The 19897-nt window shown below is 37.4% G+C and overlaps 2 protein-coding genes and 1 pseudogene across 3 annotated transcripts; 1 reads left to right on the top strand and 2 right to left on the bottom strand.

Annotated features, from left to right (window-relative positions):
- Positions 1 to 11: 11 nt before the first annotated feature.
- LOC147553558 (LRR receptor-like serine/threonine-protein kinase RPK2 pseudogene) lies at positions 12 to 4528 on the bottom strand (annotated as a pseudogene). Its single transcript, XR_015236928.1, has 2 exons — positions 732 to 4528; positions 12 to 517 (listed from the first exon to the last, which is right to left on the bottom strand). The product of XR_015236928.1 is annotated as an LRR receptor-like serine/threonine-protein kinase RPK2 pseudogene (transcript).
- A 2133-nt stretch (positions 4529 to 6661) lies between these two features.
- LOC147553559 (uncharacterized) lies at positions 6662 to 13099 on the top strand. The gene is made up of 9 exons (XM_086672601.1): positions 6662 to 7202; positions 8113 to 8285; positions 8685 to 9446; positions 9672 to 9812; positions 9997 to 10603; positions 11186 to 11654; positions 11812 to 11983; positions 12066 to 12430; positions 12667 to 13099. The coding sequence occupies exons 2-9, from the start codon at positions 8133 to 8135 to the stop codon at positions 12848 to 12850; spliced, it is 2853 nt and encodes a 950-aa protein (XP_086528727.1). The 5' UTR covers positions 6662 to 7202; positions 8113 to 8132; the 3' UTR covers positions 12851 to 13099.
- A 179-nt stretch (positions 13100 to 13278) lies between these two features.
- Positions 13279 to 15650, bottom strand: LOC147553560 (uncharacterized). The gene is made up of 3 exons (XM_086672499.1): positions 14899 to 15650; positions 14270 to 14672; positions 13279 to 14099 (listed from the first exon to the last, which is right to left on the bottom strand). Exons 1-3 carry the CDS (start codon positions 15644 to 15646, stop codon positions 13463 to 13465), a joined length of 1788 nt encoding a protein of 595 aa, XP_086528625.1. The 5' UTR covers positions 15647 to 15650; the 3' UTR covers positions 13279 to 13462.
- Between the last annotated feature and the right edge of the window lie 4247 nt (positions 15651 to 19897).

The following is a 19897-nucleotide window of genomic DNA, read 5'->3' on the forward strand; positions in this document are numbered from 1 at the left end:
AACAAGTTATATAAGTTAACTGGATTTCTAACTTTAATTCATTAATCAACAACTATTCTGATCGGGCAACATCAATTACAGGTTAGAACAAGTAAGCTCTGTTGTTCCTCTTAAATTAGAAAAAGGAGCTGCTCAAATATACAAGAAAATCACCTTTAGCGAGGCAGAAGACTCTGATTAAGCTGTTCTCACAAAAGTCCATCAGAACCCCATTAATGATCTTGAAAAAGACATGGCAAACAGAAAAATTTCAGTCATTCTGTTGTCTCATAGCCGCTGTCGGAGCTCATTAATGGACATCAAATTGAGTCGAACTAAACTGGTTTATAGCAGACTGGTGGACGTTAAGTTTACTCCAATTCGATTAACCATGTGGTCAAAACTTGTAGCGTTCGGTCATTAAGACGACAAGCACTTAACCTCATAGCTTGAAACTTCCAGTGGATATGAATCCGTATGATGTCTAGTATATATCGCCTTTGATAGCTGCATACAGTTTGGCTTCATTGACCAATTCCTGCAGAAAAAGAAGGGAAAAAAATGAATTCAATTAAAATTGTGCTAACAAGTCTCCAAAGACTAATAAGAGAGATGGGTTTAAGAGAAAGATCATTTTAGCCAGTTTTTTCCTGAAATGAATGATCATTGTTCCTTACTTGCATCAGAGAAATAGAAACCAAAGGTAAGAGACAAAAGCAAAAAAATTTAGCAGTGAAGGAGAGAGAACTCACCTTTAAATCATGTACGACATCTCAAGATTCCCGATAGTATATTCGCATTCTCCAGAATCTAGTCTACAAGGTAATCAGGTTCCAGGAGCTTTCAACTGCTTCAATTTCTCTAAAACTTGATTCATAGATGGACGAATAGAAAGTGACTCCGAGGTACAGTCTGATGCAAGTCTCAGCATAGCTAGCAGATTGTCCTTGGGTCCTTCTTCCCACAGCTGAGGAGAGAAAAAGTCAGGCGAGCGATCCTCGTCCATCAGCAAGTTCCCCCATGCAACTATGTTAAATCCATTTCCATATCCAGAGAAAGATGGGTCAAGAGACTTCTTCCCTGACATCAATTCCAAAAGCACGATACCAAAGCTATAAACATCTGCCTTGTCGGACACCCTACAAGTGGTCGCATACTCAGGTGCTACATACCCGAATGTGCCAGCTACATCCGTGGTAGCATGGGTTTCTGAAACTTCTAAAAGCCTAGCCAGCCCGAAATCCGAAAGATAAGCATTGAGATCTTCATCGAGCAAGATGTTGCTGGGCTTGATGTCTCGATGGACTATCCGGGGAACACAGGAATAGTGAAGATAAGCTAGAGATTGAGCTATATCGAGTGCTATTTTATGAATTACTGCCCACTGTACATTTTCTCCTGTTCTTTCATGTATGAAGGATTCAAGATTTCCACCTGAGAGGTAATTGTAGATTAGAAACATCTCAGTTTCTCCCATATAATATCCAATAAGAGTTACGAGATTCTTGTGTCGGATCCTTCCTAGAGTTCTGATTTCTGCATCGAACTGTTGAATGCCTTGAAATCTGCCAATAGCGAGTCTCTTCACAGCTACAAGAAAACCAGGAACCAGCTCTGCCTTGTAGGTAGCTCCAAACCCTCCTGTGCCAATCAGATTCCTGACACTGAAATTCCCTGTTGCTCTAACCACGATATCGTAGTTCAACTTAGCTGGAACCTCCGTAAATGTCACTAGCACTTTGCTTTTCAGTTTAGCAAGATTACCAAGCTTTTTCCTCCTAAAAGCCAGAACTACAGTCATTGTGAGGAGGATTACAATTATGAGAGATGTGGTTGCCACCAGCACAATCACAAGTACTTTCAAGTTAGTTTTATGTCTGGGCTGCTTAGGCACATTAACTGAAATGGGAAGCTCAGCTGGGGAAGATGAATTTGGATCAGGACAAGGTAGAAGGAAGTTATTTCCTTTGAAGCCATCACAGTCACTGACATGTTGAAGATGGGGTATAGAACCAGAAAGGTGGTTGAACGAGACATCCAGCTTAGTCAGACTTGCAAGAGTTGAGAATGACAATGGAATATTACCTGAAAGCTGGTTATGATCAAGGAACAATTCTGTAAGGTTAGTCGCATTCGCTAAACTCGAAGGAATCATTCCTGACAGAGCATTCACGGAGAAATCTAAGATTGTAAGAGAATTCAAGTGACCTGGCAGAGTTGGAATTTCTCCAGTTAAATTGTTTCTACCTAAAAGAATCCATTTCGCATCCTTCAACTTCCAGAACGAGTCAGGCAGGGACCCTGTCAACATGTTTTCTCTCAAATCAAGATATTGAAGCATATGTGAATCACCAATAGTTGATGGAATTGACCCACTAATCTGATTGTTGGCTGCATCAAAACCAGTTAACTCCAAGCAGTCGAAAAGCAAATCCTGAGGAAACCCACCTGATATGTTGTTGGAACTTAAATCAACCTCAAAGCTCTTTAGATCTCCACAAGCTGTAAAAAGAGTGCCCGGAAGAGACCCATTTAACTGATTATTGTTTAGTATTAATCGGTATGAAGGCTTAGTGTTGCTTGGCAAGAATCCATTTCCGAAAGAGAATAATGGTAATGAATTTGTGAACCTATTCCTACTAAAATCATGGAGAATGACAAACCCATCTTCAAAAAGGGATATGTACATCTTATCAATCCAAGAACCCCAAAGAGAAACTGCAGAATAAACATTATCAATGTTTCCCTTCTCAAAGAAATTACCGTCCATACTCGCTGAGATTATATTGTGACTGCAGCTACTATTTGCAAATCTTGGTAAGGAGCCGGATAATGAGTTGCCACTGATATTGAAGTAAACCATACATGATACTTGTAACTGCAAAGGGAGATATCCCTTCAAAGCATTTGAACTTAAATCTAGAAATGAGAGTTGTTTACACAATGCCAACCTTTCTGGTATCCTACCAGTTATATAGTTCTGCCCAAGATTCAACACTCGCAATTTACACGAACGCCTCCAATAACTCAACAAGTTACCTCGAAGATTGGCTCTAGGAGCCCAGAAAACCTTAAGGTTGGGAATCCTCAAAACATTAGGAGGAATTCTTCCTGCAAAAGCATTGAATTCTTCTCTGCTAGTTTCTTCGGACTCGACCTTAAGGTTTGTCAATACAATTACTGATAGTTTGGTGCAGTTAGCCAGTTCCTTTGGGATTATACCAGTTAGACTATTCCTAGAAACATCTAAAATCCGAAGTTGGGAAAGCTTACCAATTTCTTTGGGAATCTGACCTTCAAGTATGTTTGAATCAAGCAAAAGTGACCTAAGATTTGAACAGTTTCCAATATCCGGAGGAATTTTATTGACCAAAAAATTTCCAGAAAGTTTCAAATGAACAAGAGATTGACATGTAGTAAAAGGATCTATCCTAATTTCATGACTAAGCTGATTATAAGATATATCAATAGAACTGATTCTCTTCGAAAAACCTAATAATTCGTTAGGAATTGAACCAGAAAATGAATTATAAGATAAATTAAGAAATCTAAGACTAGTTAACTGACCAGGAATCGATCCAGAAAAGTTATTTCCTTGAAGTTGGAGAATCTCCAAATATTGAAGTTTTTCAATCTCCACTGGAATCTCACCGTAAAATGCATTGTGAGGTAGAGCTAATATACGGAGTTCAGTTAGGTTTCCGATCTGAGGTGATAGTGTACCGGTGAGAAGTGTGAAATCCGGTGATGATGGTGAAGTAGTTCCGGTAATGTTAAGTGAAGTAACTCTTAGAGAAAGAGAATCGCATGTAACTCCATACCAATGACAGTGAGTTTTGTCAAGATTCCAATCGGAAAGAAGGTTATATGGATCAAATGAAACTGATTTTTTGAATGCGAGAAGAGAAATGGCGTCGTCAGAGACGGAGGAGGAAGAACTTACCACTTCCAAAGCTCCAAACAGTAATAAACACGAAAAAACACAACAGAAGACACCAGCCATTATTACCGTCTAGCTACCGGAAAAGAGAAGTTCACCGGAAAAAGCTACCGTCAGATTTATATCTCTCTCTTCAAAAATCTGTACGTGTTTAGTGAAACGTAGAGAGAGAAAGAGAGAGAGAGATTGGTACTACTCTACTAGGGGTGATGAGATTAGCGGTGACGGAGTGGAGGAGGAGGAGGGAGGAAGAAGACAAATAAGAGACGTTAGAAACGGAGTTGCTTGTTTCTGTCGAGTGTCACATGCTGGTGGTGGTGTTGGAACTCATACAACAAAAAAAAAAAAAATTACCAAAATAAGAGAAGAAAATATTATCAAGGTCAGATTTTGATTTGATTTTCGGACCTTTGTGTTCGAAAAATGTTATTTTGTTGGAAAAAATGGGATAAAATCGGATGGATTTCGACGTAGGTGGTTAAATTACGCCCATTTTCTTTCTCTTGATTGTTTCTGCCATTTCTACTATCAAAATTAGATTTCAGTTTGATTTCAAATTGTTTTTCGGAGCAGAATATCACCTTTGTTTTTCTTTCTATTTCCACCTTTAGTCTATGGCTTTACTTCACTTATTATATACTAACTTTGTTTCTAATTCCCTCTATAAGAATTTCTTCGGAAATAGAAATGTGTTTAAGCAGTTCGAACGCAAGATGGTGATACAAACACGAAAAAATCAAGCCCAAAATCAGTCTAAAATAAATGGAATGGTTGAAGTAAACGGATCAACAACTCATCCTCTGAGTCCCGTTATTGTGCTTGTTTGAGGACATTTTCAGTTGATTTCAGTCTCTTTTCATAGCCTCTCCATTATTTGTTATGAAAGTATTCAAAATTTGGACCATGCTTTTACACCAGGAGGCATTTTTCCATGAGGGCAGGCACAAATGAAATGAACAACTAAGGGGGTAGTGGATTGAGACTTTCACAGACTTTTATAGACAAAATGTCCCATAGACATTTCAAGACATATCAGATGACTTATTATAGACAATATGTCTTCATTGACATTTTCAAGACATTGAGTTTGTAGACAAAATGTCTTTATAAACATTTGATCCATAGACAAAATGTCTTGGAGACATTTCAAGATCTTGAGTCCATTGACAGAATGTGTAATGCATATTATATTCGTACTAATCAAAAATACATTTTTCGACTTTCATAGACATCTGTGAATATTTGTGGACATTGATGGACATTTGGTAGACATTTATTATTTTAATATTATTATTATTGTTTAATCACATGAAATAATATATTTATACTAACATTTCAAAAATATATTTTTCGACTTTCGTAGACATCTGTGAATATTTGTGGACATTGATGGACATTTGGTAGAAATTTATTATTTTAATATTATTTTTATTGTTTAATCACATGAAATAATATATTTATACTAACATTTCAAAAATATATTTTTCGACTTTCGTAGACATCTGTGAATATTTGTGGACATTGATGGACATTTGGTAGATATTTATTATTTTAATATTATCATTATTGTTTAATCACATGGAATAATATATTTGTGTAAACATTTCAAAATATAATTTTCGACTTTCGTAGGCATCTTGTGAATATTTGTTGACATTGATGGACATTTGGTGGTCAAATTATGAAGTCTACCAAAGTCTGGGACATTTTGTCTATAATCGAATGCCTCAGACTTTCATAGACTCTCAAATGTCGGGATTTGAATGCCTCAGACTTTCGAGGACTTTCAAATGTCTAGATTTGAATGCTTCAGACTTTCGTAGACTCTCAAATGTCTGAATTTGAATGTCTCGGACTTTTGTGAACACACAAATGTCTGTGAAAGCCCCAATCCACTACCCCAAAACATAAACAAAAGAGAGGTATTAGTTTGACATTGGGGCAATGAAATGATCTCAAGTATTACAAAATTATTGTTAGAAACCCATTTAGCCAAAAGAAAAAGAGTAAGATAGTCCAGAATAACTGATATTCAAATCTGACTTGATTATCATGCCCCACCCACATATAATATATAGCCTATAAATTGACCCAAAAATCGAATTGGCTGTCTACCCAATATTTTCATATGTATTCTAAAGGTACAATCAAGTATAACTAGGGCAAGTTCAACAAAAAAAAAAAAAGAAAGAAGTATAACTAGGGCATAAAAGCACTTAGTTTTTTTCTTCTTTTTGTTACTCTATAGAAGATAAATTGAGATTAGCCACAAAAATTAAAAAGCTATGAATGGGTAGGTTGACTCAGTCTTTAGAGAAACTCTATTTAAATTTTAACCTACAGATTGAGTTGAGAACTGCAATATTTATTAAAGTCCTCGTATGACTTAGAAGAGTAAACTTGTTGAAAAGTTGTGATTACTTTAATACCAATATTTGAAATTACAAAATTAATTTTATATTTCTGCATGAAATTATGAAGTATGGGAATTCGAAAACGGAATCCTTTGTATAATATATAGGGTGTATATATATTATTATTATTATTATTATAATTGTTTGGGGAAGTGGAGAGTTTTTTAAATTAGTTTGCTGAAAATGAAAGACTCACAAGGCTATGTACTTGTTAAGGGACCATTGCCCATGAATCAAGCTGAATGTTTTTGTAAGTTTCTTTCTTGTTTTTCTATTTTCTCTCTATCCCATATACTAAAAATAAAAAAAAGAGGTTGCCTCCAAGACTATATATATATAGAGAGGATAAATCTAAGGCCCAAAAACCCAGCCCAAATAGGAAATCCAACCCAATAGGGATTTATATTTCAAAAAAAACCCAAAATGTTAGATTACCTCTCTATCCCTCTAAAAGAAATTGTTCCCTCTCTTATCCCTCACACATTTCCCGCCCAAAACCCCTTCCCCTCCCTGACTTCTGACTCGATTTGACCCGACACTGACCAGCCATCAAGACAAACCCACGCCATCTCTCTCTCTCTTCATTCATTCAAACGATTTCAGTCTATCTCTCCTCTCTATCTCTCCTCTCTATCTCTCCTCTCTACCTCGATCAAACGATTCAAAGCTGCCTCTCCGTCTCTCTCTCTTTCTCTTTTTCAAGCGAAACAATCTCCAGCCATTAACGCCTCTTGCATTCGAAACGTTACCACCGATTATCACTCACACAAACCTATTTAAGCTTTCGGATCTACTCATCTTTCTCTCTATTTCTCTCTGTTTCAACGAATCTCAAGCTTCTTTCTCGATTTCTCTCTCTTTCAAAACAGGTACGTCTCTGTTCTTCATCTATCTCTTGATCCTCTCTCTGTTGTTGGTAATTATTAGGATTGTTGGAACATTTTTGGGGTTTTTGTTTCAGATCTGTGGTTTTCGGTACAGATTTAGGGGTTTTTGAAAATTTGGGGGAGTTTTCAAACAATTAGGGTTTATGATTTCAAGTTTAGTAGTCTGATCTATAGTCTGTGATAAATCATTTTGGGTTGTTTTTCGAAAAAGTTTTAGGGTTAAGTTGCTACAAAGTTTGTGATAAAACATTTTGGTTGTTGTTTTGTGATTTCGGAAGCATTTGGGTGTTTATGGTTCTTCATCAAGCTTCTAGGTTAGTTTTGTTTTAACATTTAGGGTTGTGAACCGAAAGTTAGGTTCTGTGGAGACATTTAGTACTTTGTCTTTGTTTTTTGGGTGTCTTTGTTTATGAAGTGCATGATTTGGTTTATCATTCTGGGTTGTGTTGAGGAAATTTTGGATTATGTTTAAACATTTTGATAGTTGTTTGTCATTTCGAAAGCATGCATCTACACAGAAAGGTCATTTGGGTGTATATGATACTACATCAAGTTTCTAGGTTAGGGTTGTTTAAACATTTAGGTTTCTGTGGAGAAATTTAGTCATTTGATCTAGATTAATGGGTGTCTGTGGTTGTTGATTAACAGAATGATTTTTTTTAAACATTCATGGTTGTGAAATAGAAATTAGTATATGTTTAGACATTTTGATTGTGTATATACATTCTGTGTTTGTTTGATACGTGTGGGTGTCTAATACAAAACATAGGTGTTTGTTTTAACATTTATAGTTGTGTAAAAAAAATTAGTATATGTTTAGACATTTTTGACTGTGTATATACATTCTGTGTTTTGTTTTGAACATGTGGGTGTCTAATACAAAACATAACAGCTTTTGCAGATTACAAAAAGATGGTGAAACAAAACACAAAAAAAGGAGACGCACCTGTGCAAAAACAACAGACACCCCTTCGTGCTAGCCCTAGGAAGAGGGCTGCTGAAGAGGCAACCTCTGCTGGGCCCTCCAAGAAAGGCAAAAAAGTATCAAGTCCAAAACAAGCCAAGGTATCTTATTGTATACACATCTTTTACCATGTCCTGTATTTAAAGTTTGTGGGTTGACATTTCATATAATGTTTTGGCATATTTGTTAGTGTGATGACATTCTTTGAAATGTTGTTTCAATTAGTGATCCTTCATTCTTGTGTAGACCAGCATTGGCATATGCACTATTGTGTGGACACTATCCAAAATGATCTGACATATTTGTTAGTGTGATGACATTCTTTGAAATGTTGTTTCAATTAGTGATCCTTCATTCTTGTGTAGACCAGCATTGGCATCTGCTTTATTGTGTGGACACTATCCAAAATGATCTGACTTTATTTTAAGTGATGTAGCATTCAGTGTAGTATTGTATATTTTGTAGAATGTGCTGACATATCTGTTACTTTTTGTGTGAAGCACAAAGGATATACTTCCAAGAAGAGAGAGCCCATGGTGGAGCCTCAACCAAAAGAGCCTGTGGAGCAGAAGAAGAAAACTGCTTTCAATTACAAATGTAACTTCAAAGCAGTTTTCAAGGTGGCGCGGGAATTGATGTCATTTATTACTGAAGAGCAAAGGAAGATGTTGCTTTCTTCACCATTCGGGGCCTTATTTAAGGCAGTGACCAGTTTTAGTTTTCGAACAGAGAATGTGTCGGAGAAGCCGAACAAAGCCATCTATGATCTTCTGTACTGCTATGACAAACAGAGCCAAGCCTTCAACATCGGAGGGAAGTTGATTCAGTTCACTCCCGGAGATGTTGCTTTGCTGTTGGGAGTCCCCATGGAAGGACAAATTTACGAAGCATTCCCAACCAATGTCACCATAGATGTGGCTAAAGACGAGTTTTTGACCAAGTATTTCAAAGACTGTGTTGTTGAGGGAAAGGCTTTATCTTTTGGGGGTCCCAGCATAGAAAAGGCGTTGCATGTGGCTGCAAGAACAAAGGCTCCGGCCATTGAGTTCTTGAAACTATGGATCATGTACATGGCAGCCACCTTCCTGTTCGCTTCAGCTGCCGGCTCCTCTGTTGTGGGGAGTTTTTATCACAATCTCCAAACGGAGAGAATGATGAAAAGAGTTTCCTGGGCTAGAGCTATTCACTCCTACATGATGGAGAGAATAAACAAGCACTCAGAAGACCCGGCAAAAGCTTCAGGATGCCTGACTCTTCTCCCCGTAAGTATTCATTACAATGCACTTAAATGTTTCATAATTTCTTATAGTGATAAAAATCAAGTTAGTTTGCTCTGACATTCTTCAAAATGTTTCATCATTCTGTTGGGGCTTCTGTAATGCTGATACATTGTTTAGAATGTTTGGGCAATGTAAGAAATGTGTTTCCATTTCTTGTGATGATACAGAAAAACACTTCTGACCTATTTGTGTTTAATTTATTTGCAGTACTGGTACTGCATGCACACCAGGATCCATGAGGACCTGGTTGGAGAAGTAGGGGTCAGTCCTAGAATAGCTCGATGGGTGATCGAGCCATTCTTCCTTAAAGGACTGGAAGAAGAGTTGGAAAGCATCACAGAGGAGCAGGTAATTTGTTTCAACATTTCTTAAAATGTCTTTGTGATTTTATAAAATGTTCTAACATAACTGATGTCTGAGTGACATTGAGGAAAATGTTGGAACATTTGCAAGAATGTTGGAACATTTAATTATGTGCATGTGTTTTTTTTAGAGATGTTGAGATAATAACATTATGTATACCTTCTTGTAGGTGAAGGTGGAGTTGGTGGCAGAGTCTGAGGAAGAGGAACAGTTGTTAAAGTTCACGGAGAGGGTGGTGGAGGAGATGAATGAGGAGGAAGTGGAGAAGTTGAAGGAGGAAAATGAGAGGTTGAGAGAAGAAAATTTGTTGGTTAAGAGAGAGTGTGAGATGGTGAAGAGAGAGAGAGAAGTATTAAAAGAGGAGTTGGAGAGGATGAAGAGAGAGAGAGGAGAGAAAGATGATGTATTGGAGTTTGATTTTGGTGTAGGAGGGGAGGTGGATGTTAGAGAAGAGGTTGGTAGAGATGAGGTGACTGTTGGAGAGGAGGTGACTGTTGGTAGAGATGAGGTGAATGTTGGAGAGGAGGTTAGACAAGAGGTGGAGAGTGGAGATGGTGGAGAGGAGATAGTGGAGCAGGAAGTAGCCCCAGAAAATCCGGAAGAAGTAAACGCAGAACCCAGCATCGAAAAAGAAAGTGATGCCGAAGCCCAAACTGAAGGAGCAAAAATAGACGACAATAAGGGTAAGAAGGCAATTTCTGATGAGTCGGTAAGGGGTCAAGCTTCCGGAGAGGGCCAAAAGCAGGAGCAGAAAGTGAGCCAAGGTGCTGGGTCAAGTGAGTAAATGCTCACGCAAATCTTTACTTCTGTTGACATTCCTGTCTTTGCTTGATTAGAATTTGGAAATGTTGGAGCAAATACCAGAATGCTTCAACATTTGAGATAATGTTATAACAAAGTAATGAATATTGTCTGACATTCCTTTCTTTGCTTGATTAAAGTTGGTTTTATTTCTAGTTTATTTTTTTGAAGCAACGTATTAACTTGTGTGCAATCTATCTATCTTCTCTGAAATTCTTACTTACTTGTCAGATGATTGGTATGAACATAAATTGTTCCGCCATCGTTACAAGTTTTTTGATAAACGGTAAGTAAAAGAGTTCTATCGTACTCCCACGATGTCTTTTACCACGACAATTGAAGACTTTCTTTTACCACGAACGAACGACAATAGACTGGTCGGCTAAGTAATAAATAAGAAACAAACAAGTAAGTGTTCTTCTCCCACATAAATACGTAAAATGTTTGAACATACGTGCTAACGTTTATATATATTGATCGAGAATTGGATAATAATTTATGTTAAGATTTGGTTTTCTATCGAATGTTGACTAGTTAAACGTGTGGTGGTGGGACAGGTGAAAAGCATTTTCCAAGTTTTTTGAATGTAGGTGAAAATGAGACGGAAGAAGAAAACTTTCAGCTGACTTGGCCTTCAGCTTTCTTTTCAGAGGTTTGCGAAGTGGCAAAAGTATATGAGAACTATGAGATCGTGGAGAACGAAAGTTCTTCTGAAGACGATTTTGTAGATAAGCCAAAGGTTGAAACGGCTGAAGTTGTGGAAAAGAAAGATAAAAACAAACCAAACTCTTTGGTTAAGAGGGTTAAAACACAGCCAAGAACCCGAACCATGACCGAGAAAGGAAAGCAACTCGAGAAGAAAAAACCAATTAATGTAGATGAAATTGTAGAGTTGGGAGGTGGAAGGTCAGCAGCAGAGGAGGAAGGCCAGAAGCTAGGTAACTGGAAAAGAAGCCCGGTGTGGAAGAAGTTGAAGGAAGAAGAAAAGGGCCTGTTGGAAGAATTCATCAGGAAAAGTAACAAAAGGTACGAGAGAGTTACTGTAATGTTCATGCATCTACAGTTATGTTTGCACATTGCAGTTTGTGTTTATGCATTTTTATTTGCTTACTGTAATGTCCATGCATTATCACAAATGTCATGACATTAGGAACTGTGACACATGTTTTTTCAAATGTTGCAGCACAAAAGTCTGGTTCAGTAATGGGATCAACGACATTTGTGGGAAGCAGCTAGATATGTTGATGATGAATCTGGAGTGCGACTCACAAGTTATTAACTGGGCTAGTTCCTTCGTCACTAATCACGAGGATTTGAAAGAAAAGAGTGTCCTATGTCTACCATCAGAAATCTATGTGAGTTTAGTGATTAGAATGTTTTCCTATCATCATCTTTTATATGAGTGAACATTTTAATAACTTTGTGTCTGTTCTACAGACGATGATCAAGTCGGAGGTCAACCTAGCTTCAATCGAAAGAATGCTCAATCGCACGTTGAGTAATAATGCTGGGAAACCGGAGATCTTGTTTGTGTGTGCACCAATCTGCCACCCAACAACGGGGGACGCAGCAAGGGGGGGTCACTGGACACTATTGATATACAATGTATTTCTCCATAGGTGGACCCATTATGACTCAATGTCATTTGACAAGAAGAAGGCCAAGGACTGTTACGAAAATGCCAGGGAGTACGCGGCATATGTGGAGGATGTAATGGAAGAAGTTGGGTTCACAATGTTTGGAACCCAACAAAAATATGCAGATGTCGTTGGGGAGCCAGAATTCCCTACTCAGGGAGAAAAGTAAGTGTTCTCACTCTTTATTTGATCCAACATTATGATGCATGTTTTAATTAGTTTGAAATTGTTCCAACATTCCTGGAAATGTTGGAACAAAAACTTATATGTTTTTAGAAATTTGATAAAAACACACGTAGTTATTAATAATTTAGTCTCATTTAACATTATGTTTCAGAATTGTCTGTGACTGTAGACACATTATGGGTTATGCTTTAACATTTCGTTTGTGTCTTGAACAGCCCGGATTGCGGTCTGTTTGTCATTTTGAAAATTGAAGAGCTCGTGGCAGACTGCAAGACAATAGGACCCAAACAGCGTACAGAAAACCCAGATTGGGTATCCCTGGCACAAAGGAAGAGGGCCAAGCTAACCCACAACATTTTGAAAGAGAATACGATATCTTGGAGGATGGCCCGAGCTTGAAGTAGTTTCCCCTGTGTATGTTTTTTTTGTAAAGGATCTTTTTTAATCAAAAATGAAGTAGTTGTTCAGGTAACGGGTTATGTTCATATCACTAAACCCGAAACGACTTCATTCTTGATTAGATTACAAACAAATATGGTTTGTAAATTCTCTTATTTTGGGATGTTAACAACATACAATGATTTTGGATGGGATGTTTATGTTAAAACAATATGAAGTAAATTTGAATATATTATTATTTTTCTTCAACAACATGTGTGACATGCATTGTCCCCTTAGAGTTTGTTTCAGGGAAGAACATACACAGATATGTTAGAACATTCCTTTCTATGCTGAGACAAATTGATAAATGTTTCAGAAATATGTAATAATGTTCCTTCATTAATACGAATGTATTCAAAAAATCCATAATATTCACACATGGTAAATAATAGTAAGACATGTAAGGATTCATTCACTGAACATTTTATAGAATGTTATCACATATTCACTAGACAAAAAATATATATACTAAAGACAAAAAGATTTTACTAAACATTGAGCACAATGTAACAACACTCTGTTACATGTTGAGACATATCGGTGAATGTTATAACATTTAGGGAAATGAGACTACAGTTGGGCTCGACATGTCGCACTGTTGTGATAAGCGGGTTGGTTGCACCTGCGACATATTCTTTTCCTCCTGGTAACATCTCCGGAACTCTGCAACCTTGTTGTACGTGGTCTGCCTGGTGCCCTTCTAACTAGTGGAGGAAGAGTCTTGGTTAATGGATCAAAAGTATATGGTTCGTCAAAATTTGGAACGGGGTAAACACAATGTTGGTATGTGTTCCTGTAAGCCTCCACGGTCCAGACCGGATCGAAAAAACATGTACTATCACCACGAGTCTTGTTGATGCATAACATTGCATGTTGACACGGAAGCGAATCTACTTGCCAACGCCGACAAGAGCATGTGAGAGTACCAAGATTTACGGAATGGCGTGGAGTAGAATATACTTCATAAACAAGTGGGGCTGCCTCGACGTATCTCCAAGTCTCCGCAACTTTGTATTTCGCTTGTTGCTCCAAGTTAATGGATGGGCAAAGAAATGTATTCCATCCAATAGAAGCGTCTCTATGCTTTCGCATCTTGTTCATAATCTTCTGTCTTATGGCATCCAACAATGCTGTAATAGGGAGCACGCGGGCTTTCTTGACCATGTTGTTGAAGCTCTCAGACAGTTGGGAAGTGATGGCGCCATACCTGTGAAAAAACATTAAATGGGATGCTTGTAAAACATCGTGTCGTGTTAAAACATTGCGCGAAATGTATAAACATGTATATGCCTGACGGAACACATGAACAAATGGCCATTCATAACAGAAAGATATGATTAATGTTAAAAAATAACTGAAAAAGAGAAAACAAAATACCTATCCCCTGGGAAAAAGGAATCTGCCCATGATTCCGGATTAAGGGATTGGAAAAACCTCTCGACATTGGTTCCACCCATCTCAACCATTTGTTCAATGGTTGCGTGATACTCGCTCTCGGGTAATGCACGTGCCGCCGTAAACATAAGACTCTGAAAATAACGTGACTGGCGCGCCCCGTTACGTATCCTCAAGTTCAGATTACATCGTAAGTGCCAAGCACAGAATGAGTGATGAGCGGTGGGAAAAACGTTCTTCACGCCTTTTAGAATTCCAGCATGTCTGTCCGAAATAAAGGTGTAACGTTTGATCGGATCTACTGCTAATTTCAAATTTTGCAAAAACCAATCCCAATTCTGATCATTCTCAATGTCCACAACTGCGTAAGCAATGGGGAAAAGACCTAACCAAAAAAAATGAAATACAAAATTAGTTCTGTTGATGCATGTATCAAAAGTGTATAAGCATTTTTGGAAATGTAAACCCATATTTGGGAATGAGGTATGACTTCAGTAAATTACGCCGCATCTTTATCTATGTCGCGTCAATAATGATCATGATCTAACATTTTGTCACGTGTTAGCAGGAACGCTATAATGTTAACATGTGATGTGAAAATGAAAACATACCGTCGTTTCCATCCTTGGTAACCGCAGCCAAAATGCAGCCATTAAAACGAGTTTTGGCGAATGTTCCATCAATATAGATCACAGGGCGACAGTGTTGAAACCCAAGGATAGATGCGTGAAGGGCAATAAAAACTCGGACAAATCGGTTGGTAGTGGGTTCGATTTGCAAATCAATTATGCTATTGGGATTAGTACTCTCCAAAGCATCTACGTACCACTTCAACTTTGCGTAGGAATCACCCTCCTGCCCAAATACTTTGTCCATGGCTACCTTCTTACCACCGTAAGAAAAATAATAGGTCAACTCAACACCGTAATCGTCTTGAAACTTTTCTTTAACTTCAGCAGTACTCCAATTTGGGTGTCTTCTGATGTCTTCATTCATTAGGCTGCCAACAAGTTTACTAGACAACTTGGGATCCGCAGGTTTGAGAACAACATCGAGACAATCGTGATTCGGTTCGTACTCTTTCAACAAAAAAACGGATTTACAGCCCAATGGTGCAACCCCGTGCACTCTCCAATTACATCCGGGTTTGGAACAAACGGCAGTAACACGACCTGGTTCATTCTTGATATATTTGTAGTTGTTCTTGGTTGCAATGGTATATCGACCAAGAGCGTCTCGAAAAGCTTTGACACCACCGGGGAATATTTGCCCAATCTCCGTAAATACGTCGCCCCATGAGTCACATACTAACTTCTTCTCATTATTTTGAGATGTAGAAAGTGACCTTTCAGTTTCCATACTGCAAAATTGAATAGAATGTTATGAAAGTATCATAAACTGTATTAAAATGTTAACAAATGTGTGAACATCTAGTGTAATGTCTAAACACCGAGCATAATGTTTTGACATGCGTAGGAATGTTTGGTTATCATGGAGAATGTCGTAGAATTATACGTAATGTGTGAGTTTATGTGAAAATGATAGATAACATTATACTGATTGTTTCGAATATGTGGTATAATCAGGTGGTCCAAGAAGCAATGTCTGATCATTCTATAAAATGTTGAAGCAATGTCTAATCATTCTATCAAATGTTGGTCTAACTGCTAGTTCAATAGCTATGAAACAAATGTGTTAACACATGAAAAACTTCTTTTAACATGTACCATGTGTTCAGACATTTTAGAAAATGTTAAAACAAACGTTAAAGTTGAAACAGAAACAAGCAGATTGTACGGACAGCGGTAGAACTGTACGGACAATCCAGAAACGAACATCAACAGATAGAACAGTAGACGAGAAGGAAGAACAAGAGCATAAAAATCATAAAAAATAGATTCAACATCAACAGTTACCTGGATTTATAGGACAAGAATGTGGTGATTCGAACAAGTTGATGAGTCTAGAAACAAACAAGTTGATGGCTTATCTCTATGATGACTGAAGGAATAAAGGGTTTTGTAACTCGGTTTGGAGATGTAGGTGATGACTGAATGAAGATGATGACAATATTAGAGAGAGAAACGTGAAAACGAAGATGATGATGGAAGAGATGAAGACTGTAGATAGATGAAGGTGGAAAAAAAGGGTTTCCAAAATCGGTTTAGGTAGAGAGATAAAGTGAAAAAGATTTTGGAGAGAGAAACTAAATCAGATTTTGGAGAGAGAAAGATATGAGTTGTTAGAGTTGAGGGATATATATAGGAGGGCAAAAGAGGGTTTAAAAGAAAATAGGAAATCCTAGAGATAAGAGTTGGGCCCGGATTGCACATTGGGATGTGTATTTGGGTTTGATATGAGTTATTATATATGTGTGTGTCTGCGCGCGTGTGTGTGTGTATACTTATGTTATGAAGGGAATTAGTGGTGTGACAATTACAGGACACAACCATATAGTTTCTAATACAATATCATTCCGTTCAAATAGATAACTACATGTCTTTATATTTCTAGATACAATGTCATTATTGTGGGGAGTAGTTGGGTATCATCATCAACATTAAGACTTTGAGAAATCATTTGATTCAATTAAGTTACACTTTTTTTTTCAATTGAATCACTTATTACTTTTTTTAACTAGTAGTCTTTATTTGTTTATAGGGTGCGGAGACTACAAACATGCCTACAAATTCTTGGTGATGAAACTTTCACATAATTTAAAAAAGTTTATCATTAATTGTTAGGTTGCCTAAAAAACAGACTTTAGATGAAAAAGTATCATACACAGTCCTTTGCAAATTTAACATAGTTTAGACATAAATTTTTGTGAAGAAAAGTGTCATTAACAATACAAAATTACAACCTCTAAATATCAAGAGAGTTAGATTAGCTCACCACTCACTTCTCTAACAAAAGACTAAGGTTTATTCAGCATAAATCCTATCTCAATTTGAATTTGAATACTCTGCATATTTGATGAAATATGGATGATGAATAGTTAGATAATTTGATGCCATCTAATATGGTATGTGAGAATGAATGTGATGGTCATTTTAGGTTATCCTATTGTAGAGAGTTATTTGGAGGGGTTTTTGACTTGTGGGACAAGGAAGGAAATCATGAGAAGCACTTGAGAGATTTAAACTTTTGAGATGTGAACTTCCATCCCCAAAACCAAGAAGAGTCTTACACTTCTCTTATTAGTACAAATTAATTCTTTTTTTTTTTTGAACAACAAACTAATTCTTGTACTATCAACATCTTATGGCCCTTGCCCCTTGCAACCAAAAAAAAAAGACATCTTATGGCCTTCTCTTGAACTACCATCGCCTTTTCTAGCTTTCTTTTTCTTTTCTTTTAAAAAAGTGAAGCCCCTCCTCCATTGTCGTGTTACTAGTACTTATGTCATTCACCATTTTTGTTATATGCACTCGCATCTTATTTGACTTGAACAAAAATGACCTTTCATCTGATGAGTGTAATTAACAAAATGGTGAGTGCATTTAAAATTCCACAATGCAACATTCTATAGGCACCCAGAGGGCCTTGATTAGGGCCATATTAGCAACCAAGTGAAGTGGGTTATGACTTTGCTGGATCGAGCCCAGGCTCAATAGGAAGTTCTATAAGCGCTTCCGTTCCAAATGCAACTGGTGCAAAAGTTGCCTGCATATAGGGTGTTGATAGGAATTCAAAAAGAAATTTTACTTATGAGGCCTATGAAGAAGTTAGAGCATCTCCAATGCAAGACTCAATCTTAAAATCTTAAGTGCCACCTAGGACTTTAGAGTTTTTTTTGAGAAAAAACCTCTCCAATGCAAAACTCAATTGAGATCTTAAGTTGATGTGGAAACATTAAGTTTTAAGATGTCTCAACTAGAAACTCTATTTTTGGGATCTCTTTTGAGAGTCTTAAGTGTCCTAGTCATCAAATTTAATTTTTGAACCAATAGAAAGCTTTTCTTTCTCAACCACTTTTTCCTATTAAATGTATGTATGACATGTGTATCTATTAGAGTTTTTTAGAGTGTTGCATTGGAGAAGGACTTGAATTAGAGACACTCAAGTTAGCCACATAGGAAAGAGAATCTCAATTGAGACTCAACACATAAGCCAAATAGAGTTTTTTTTAAGTTTTGCATTGGAGATGCTCTTAAAGACTGAGTAAGACACTTGAAACGAGTCTCAATCTTAACAATATGTCCTCAAAAAAAGGTCCAAATCCTGCTACACGCTTCAAGTACTAATGAGCTTTGTTTTGACGCAGAATTATTACTCCATTTTTTTGAATTAAGACAAGGGGGGATTTGCATTGTGGGATTGATATATGAAAGGTTGTGGGTCGACAAGACTACATCAACTACATAAAATCAACTAGACAACGTTCCTATCAGATATTGAATTCAGATTACTTTCAAATCACACAAAACATATCATTTTATTTCATTTGTCTAGCTATTTTAAGTATTTCTAAAACATCCTTTTTTTCTATCACGGGTACAATTGGCATTCAAATGTTGCTTCTCATTTATAGTTTTGTTCCATTGTTACGAGGTCAATATATACAGTAAGTTTGTATAAACTTTGAATATTTATAATTAGTAATTAACTATGGGTTTTTCAAAAAAAGAAAAAAAATGTTTAGTATTCTAAAGTGTCGTTTGGCAACCAAAAGTAGAAGTACTTTTGCTTGTAGTAGAAGTTCTTTTGCTTTAAAAAGGTAAAAAAGTTTCAAAAGTACATTTGGCAAAAATGTTACTTATAAGTAAAAAAAATTCAAAATGTTAGTTTGGCAACTCAATTTACTTTTGATAATTTTATTTTTCTTTTTAATAGAGATAGTTGATTTTAATTAAATTTATTTATGATTTCCACGATTACTCTTGTATGCGAAGTAGTGGTGATATTGGTGGTAGTGATGGTGCCATGAAGGTATGGTTATGAGGTGTGCTGGTGGTTGAGGTTTAATGGTGGTGGTAGAGAGGTATGATGGTGACAACGGTGGTGGTGGAGGTATGATGGTGGTGATGGTAGTGGAAGTATGGCGGTGGTGGAAGTACGGTGGTGGTGATGGTTGGGATACGGTGGTGGTGATGGTTGGGATAAGGTATGTGAGTGATAGTGACGGAGTTATGGTGGAGGTGGTACGGTGATGGTGGTAAAGGTGGTGGATTAGATATGTAGGTGGTAACGATGGTGGTGGTGGTGGTGGCGGTGAAGGTACGGTGGTCCTGGTGGTGGTGGTGGTGGCGGTGAAGGTACGGTGGTCCTGGTGGTGGTGGCGGTGAAGGTACGGTGGTGGTGGTGTTGGTGGCGGTGAAGGTAAGGTGGTGGTGGTGTTGGTGGCGGTGAAGGTAAGGTGGTGGTGGTGAAGGTACGGTGATGGTGGTAGTGGTGGAGCTACAAAGTGGTTATTGTCGAGGTGGTGGTGGTGTATGGTGGTGGTGGTTAAGGTGTGGTGGTGGTAGTTGAGGTAGGGTGGTGGGGGAGGTGCAATGCTTATTGTGGTGGTGGTGAGGGTAGAATGGTATGGTAGAAGTTTAGTTGTGGTAGTGGAGCGGAGATAGACAAAAAAAATTCGTCAAGTAAAATTCATGCATGTCTCAAAGG

The sequence above is a fragment of the Eschscholzia californica genome, unplaced genomic scaffold (genome assembly GCF_041429995.1).
Source record: "Eschscholzia californica isolate CP2 unplaced genomic scaffold, dmEscCali1.0.p SCAF_3, whole genome shotgun sequence".
Lineage (NCBI taxonomy): Eukaryota > Viridiplantae > Streptophyta > Magnoliopsida > Ranunculales > Papaveraceae > Eschscholzia > Eschscholzia californica.

Coding starts and splice junctions, on each gene's coding strand:
- LOC147553559 (XM_086672601.1), top strand. CDS start 8,133: ATGGTGAAACAAAACACAAAAAAAGGAGACGCACCTGTGCAAAAACAA. Junction 9,447..9,671: donor GATGCCTGACTCTTCTCCCC/GTAAGTATTCAT, acceptor ATTTATTTGCAG/TACTGGTACTGCATGCACAC. Junction 11,655..11,811: donor ATCAGGAAAAGTAACAAAAG/GTACGAGAGAGT, acceptor CAAATGTTGCAG/CACAAAAGTCTGGTTCAGTA.
- LOC147553560 (XM_086672499.1), bottom strand. CDS start 15,646: ATGGAAACTGAAAGGTCACTTTCTACATCTCAAAATAATGAGAAGAAG. Junction 14,673..14,898: donor TACCAAGGATGGAAACGACG/GTATGTTTTCAT, acceptor TTTTTTGGTTAG/GTCTTTTCCCCATTGCTTAC. Junction 14,100..14,269: donor TCCTTTTTCCCAGGGGATAG/GTATTTTGTTTT, acceptor GTTTTTTCACAG/GTATGGCGCCATCACTTCCC.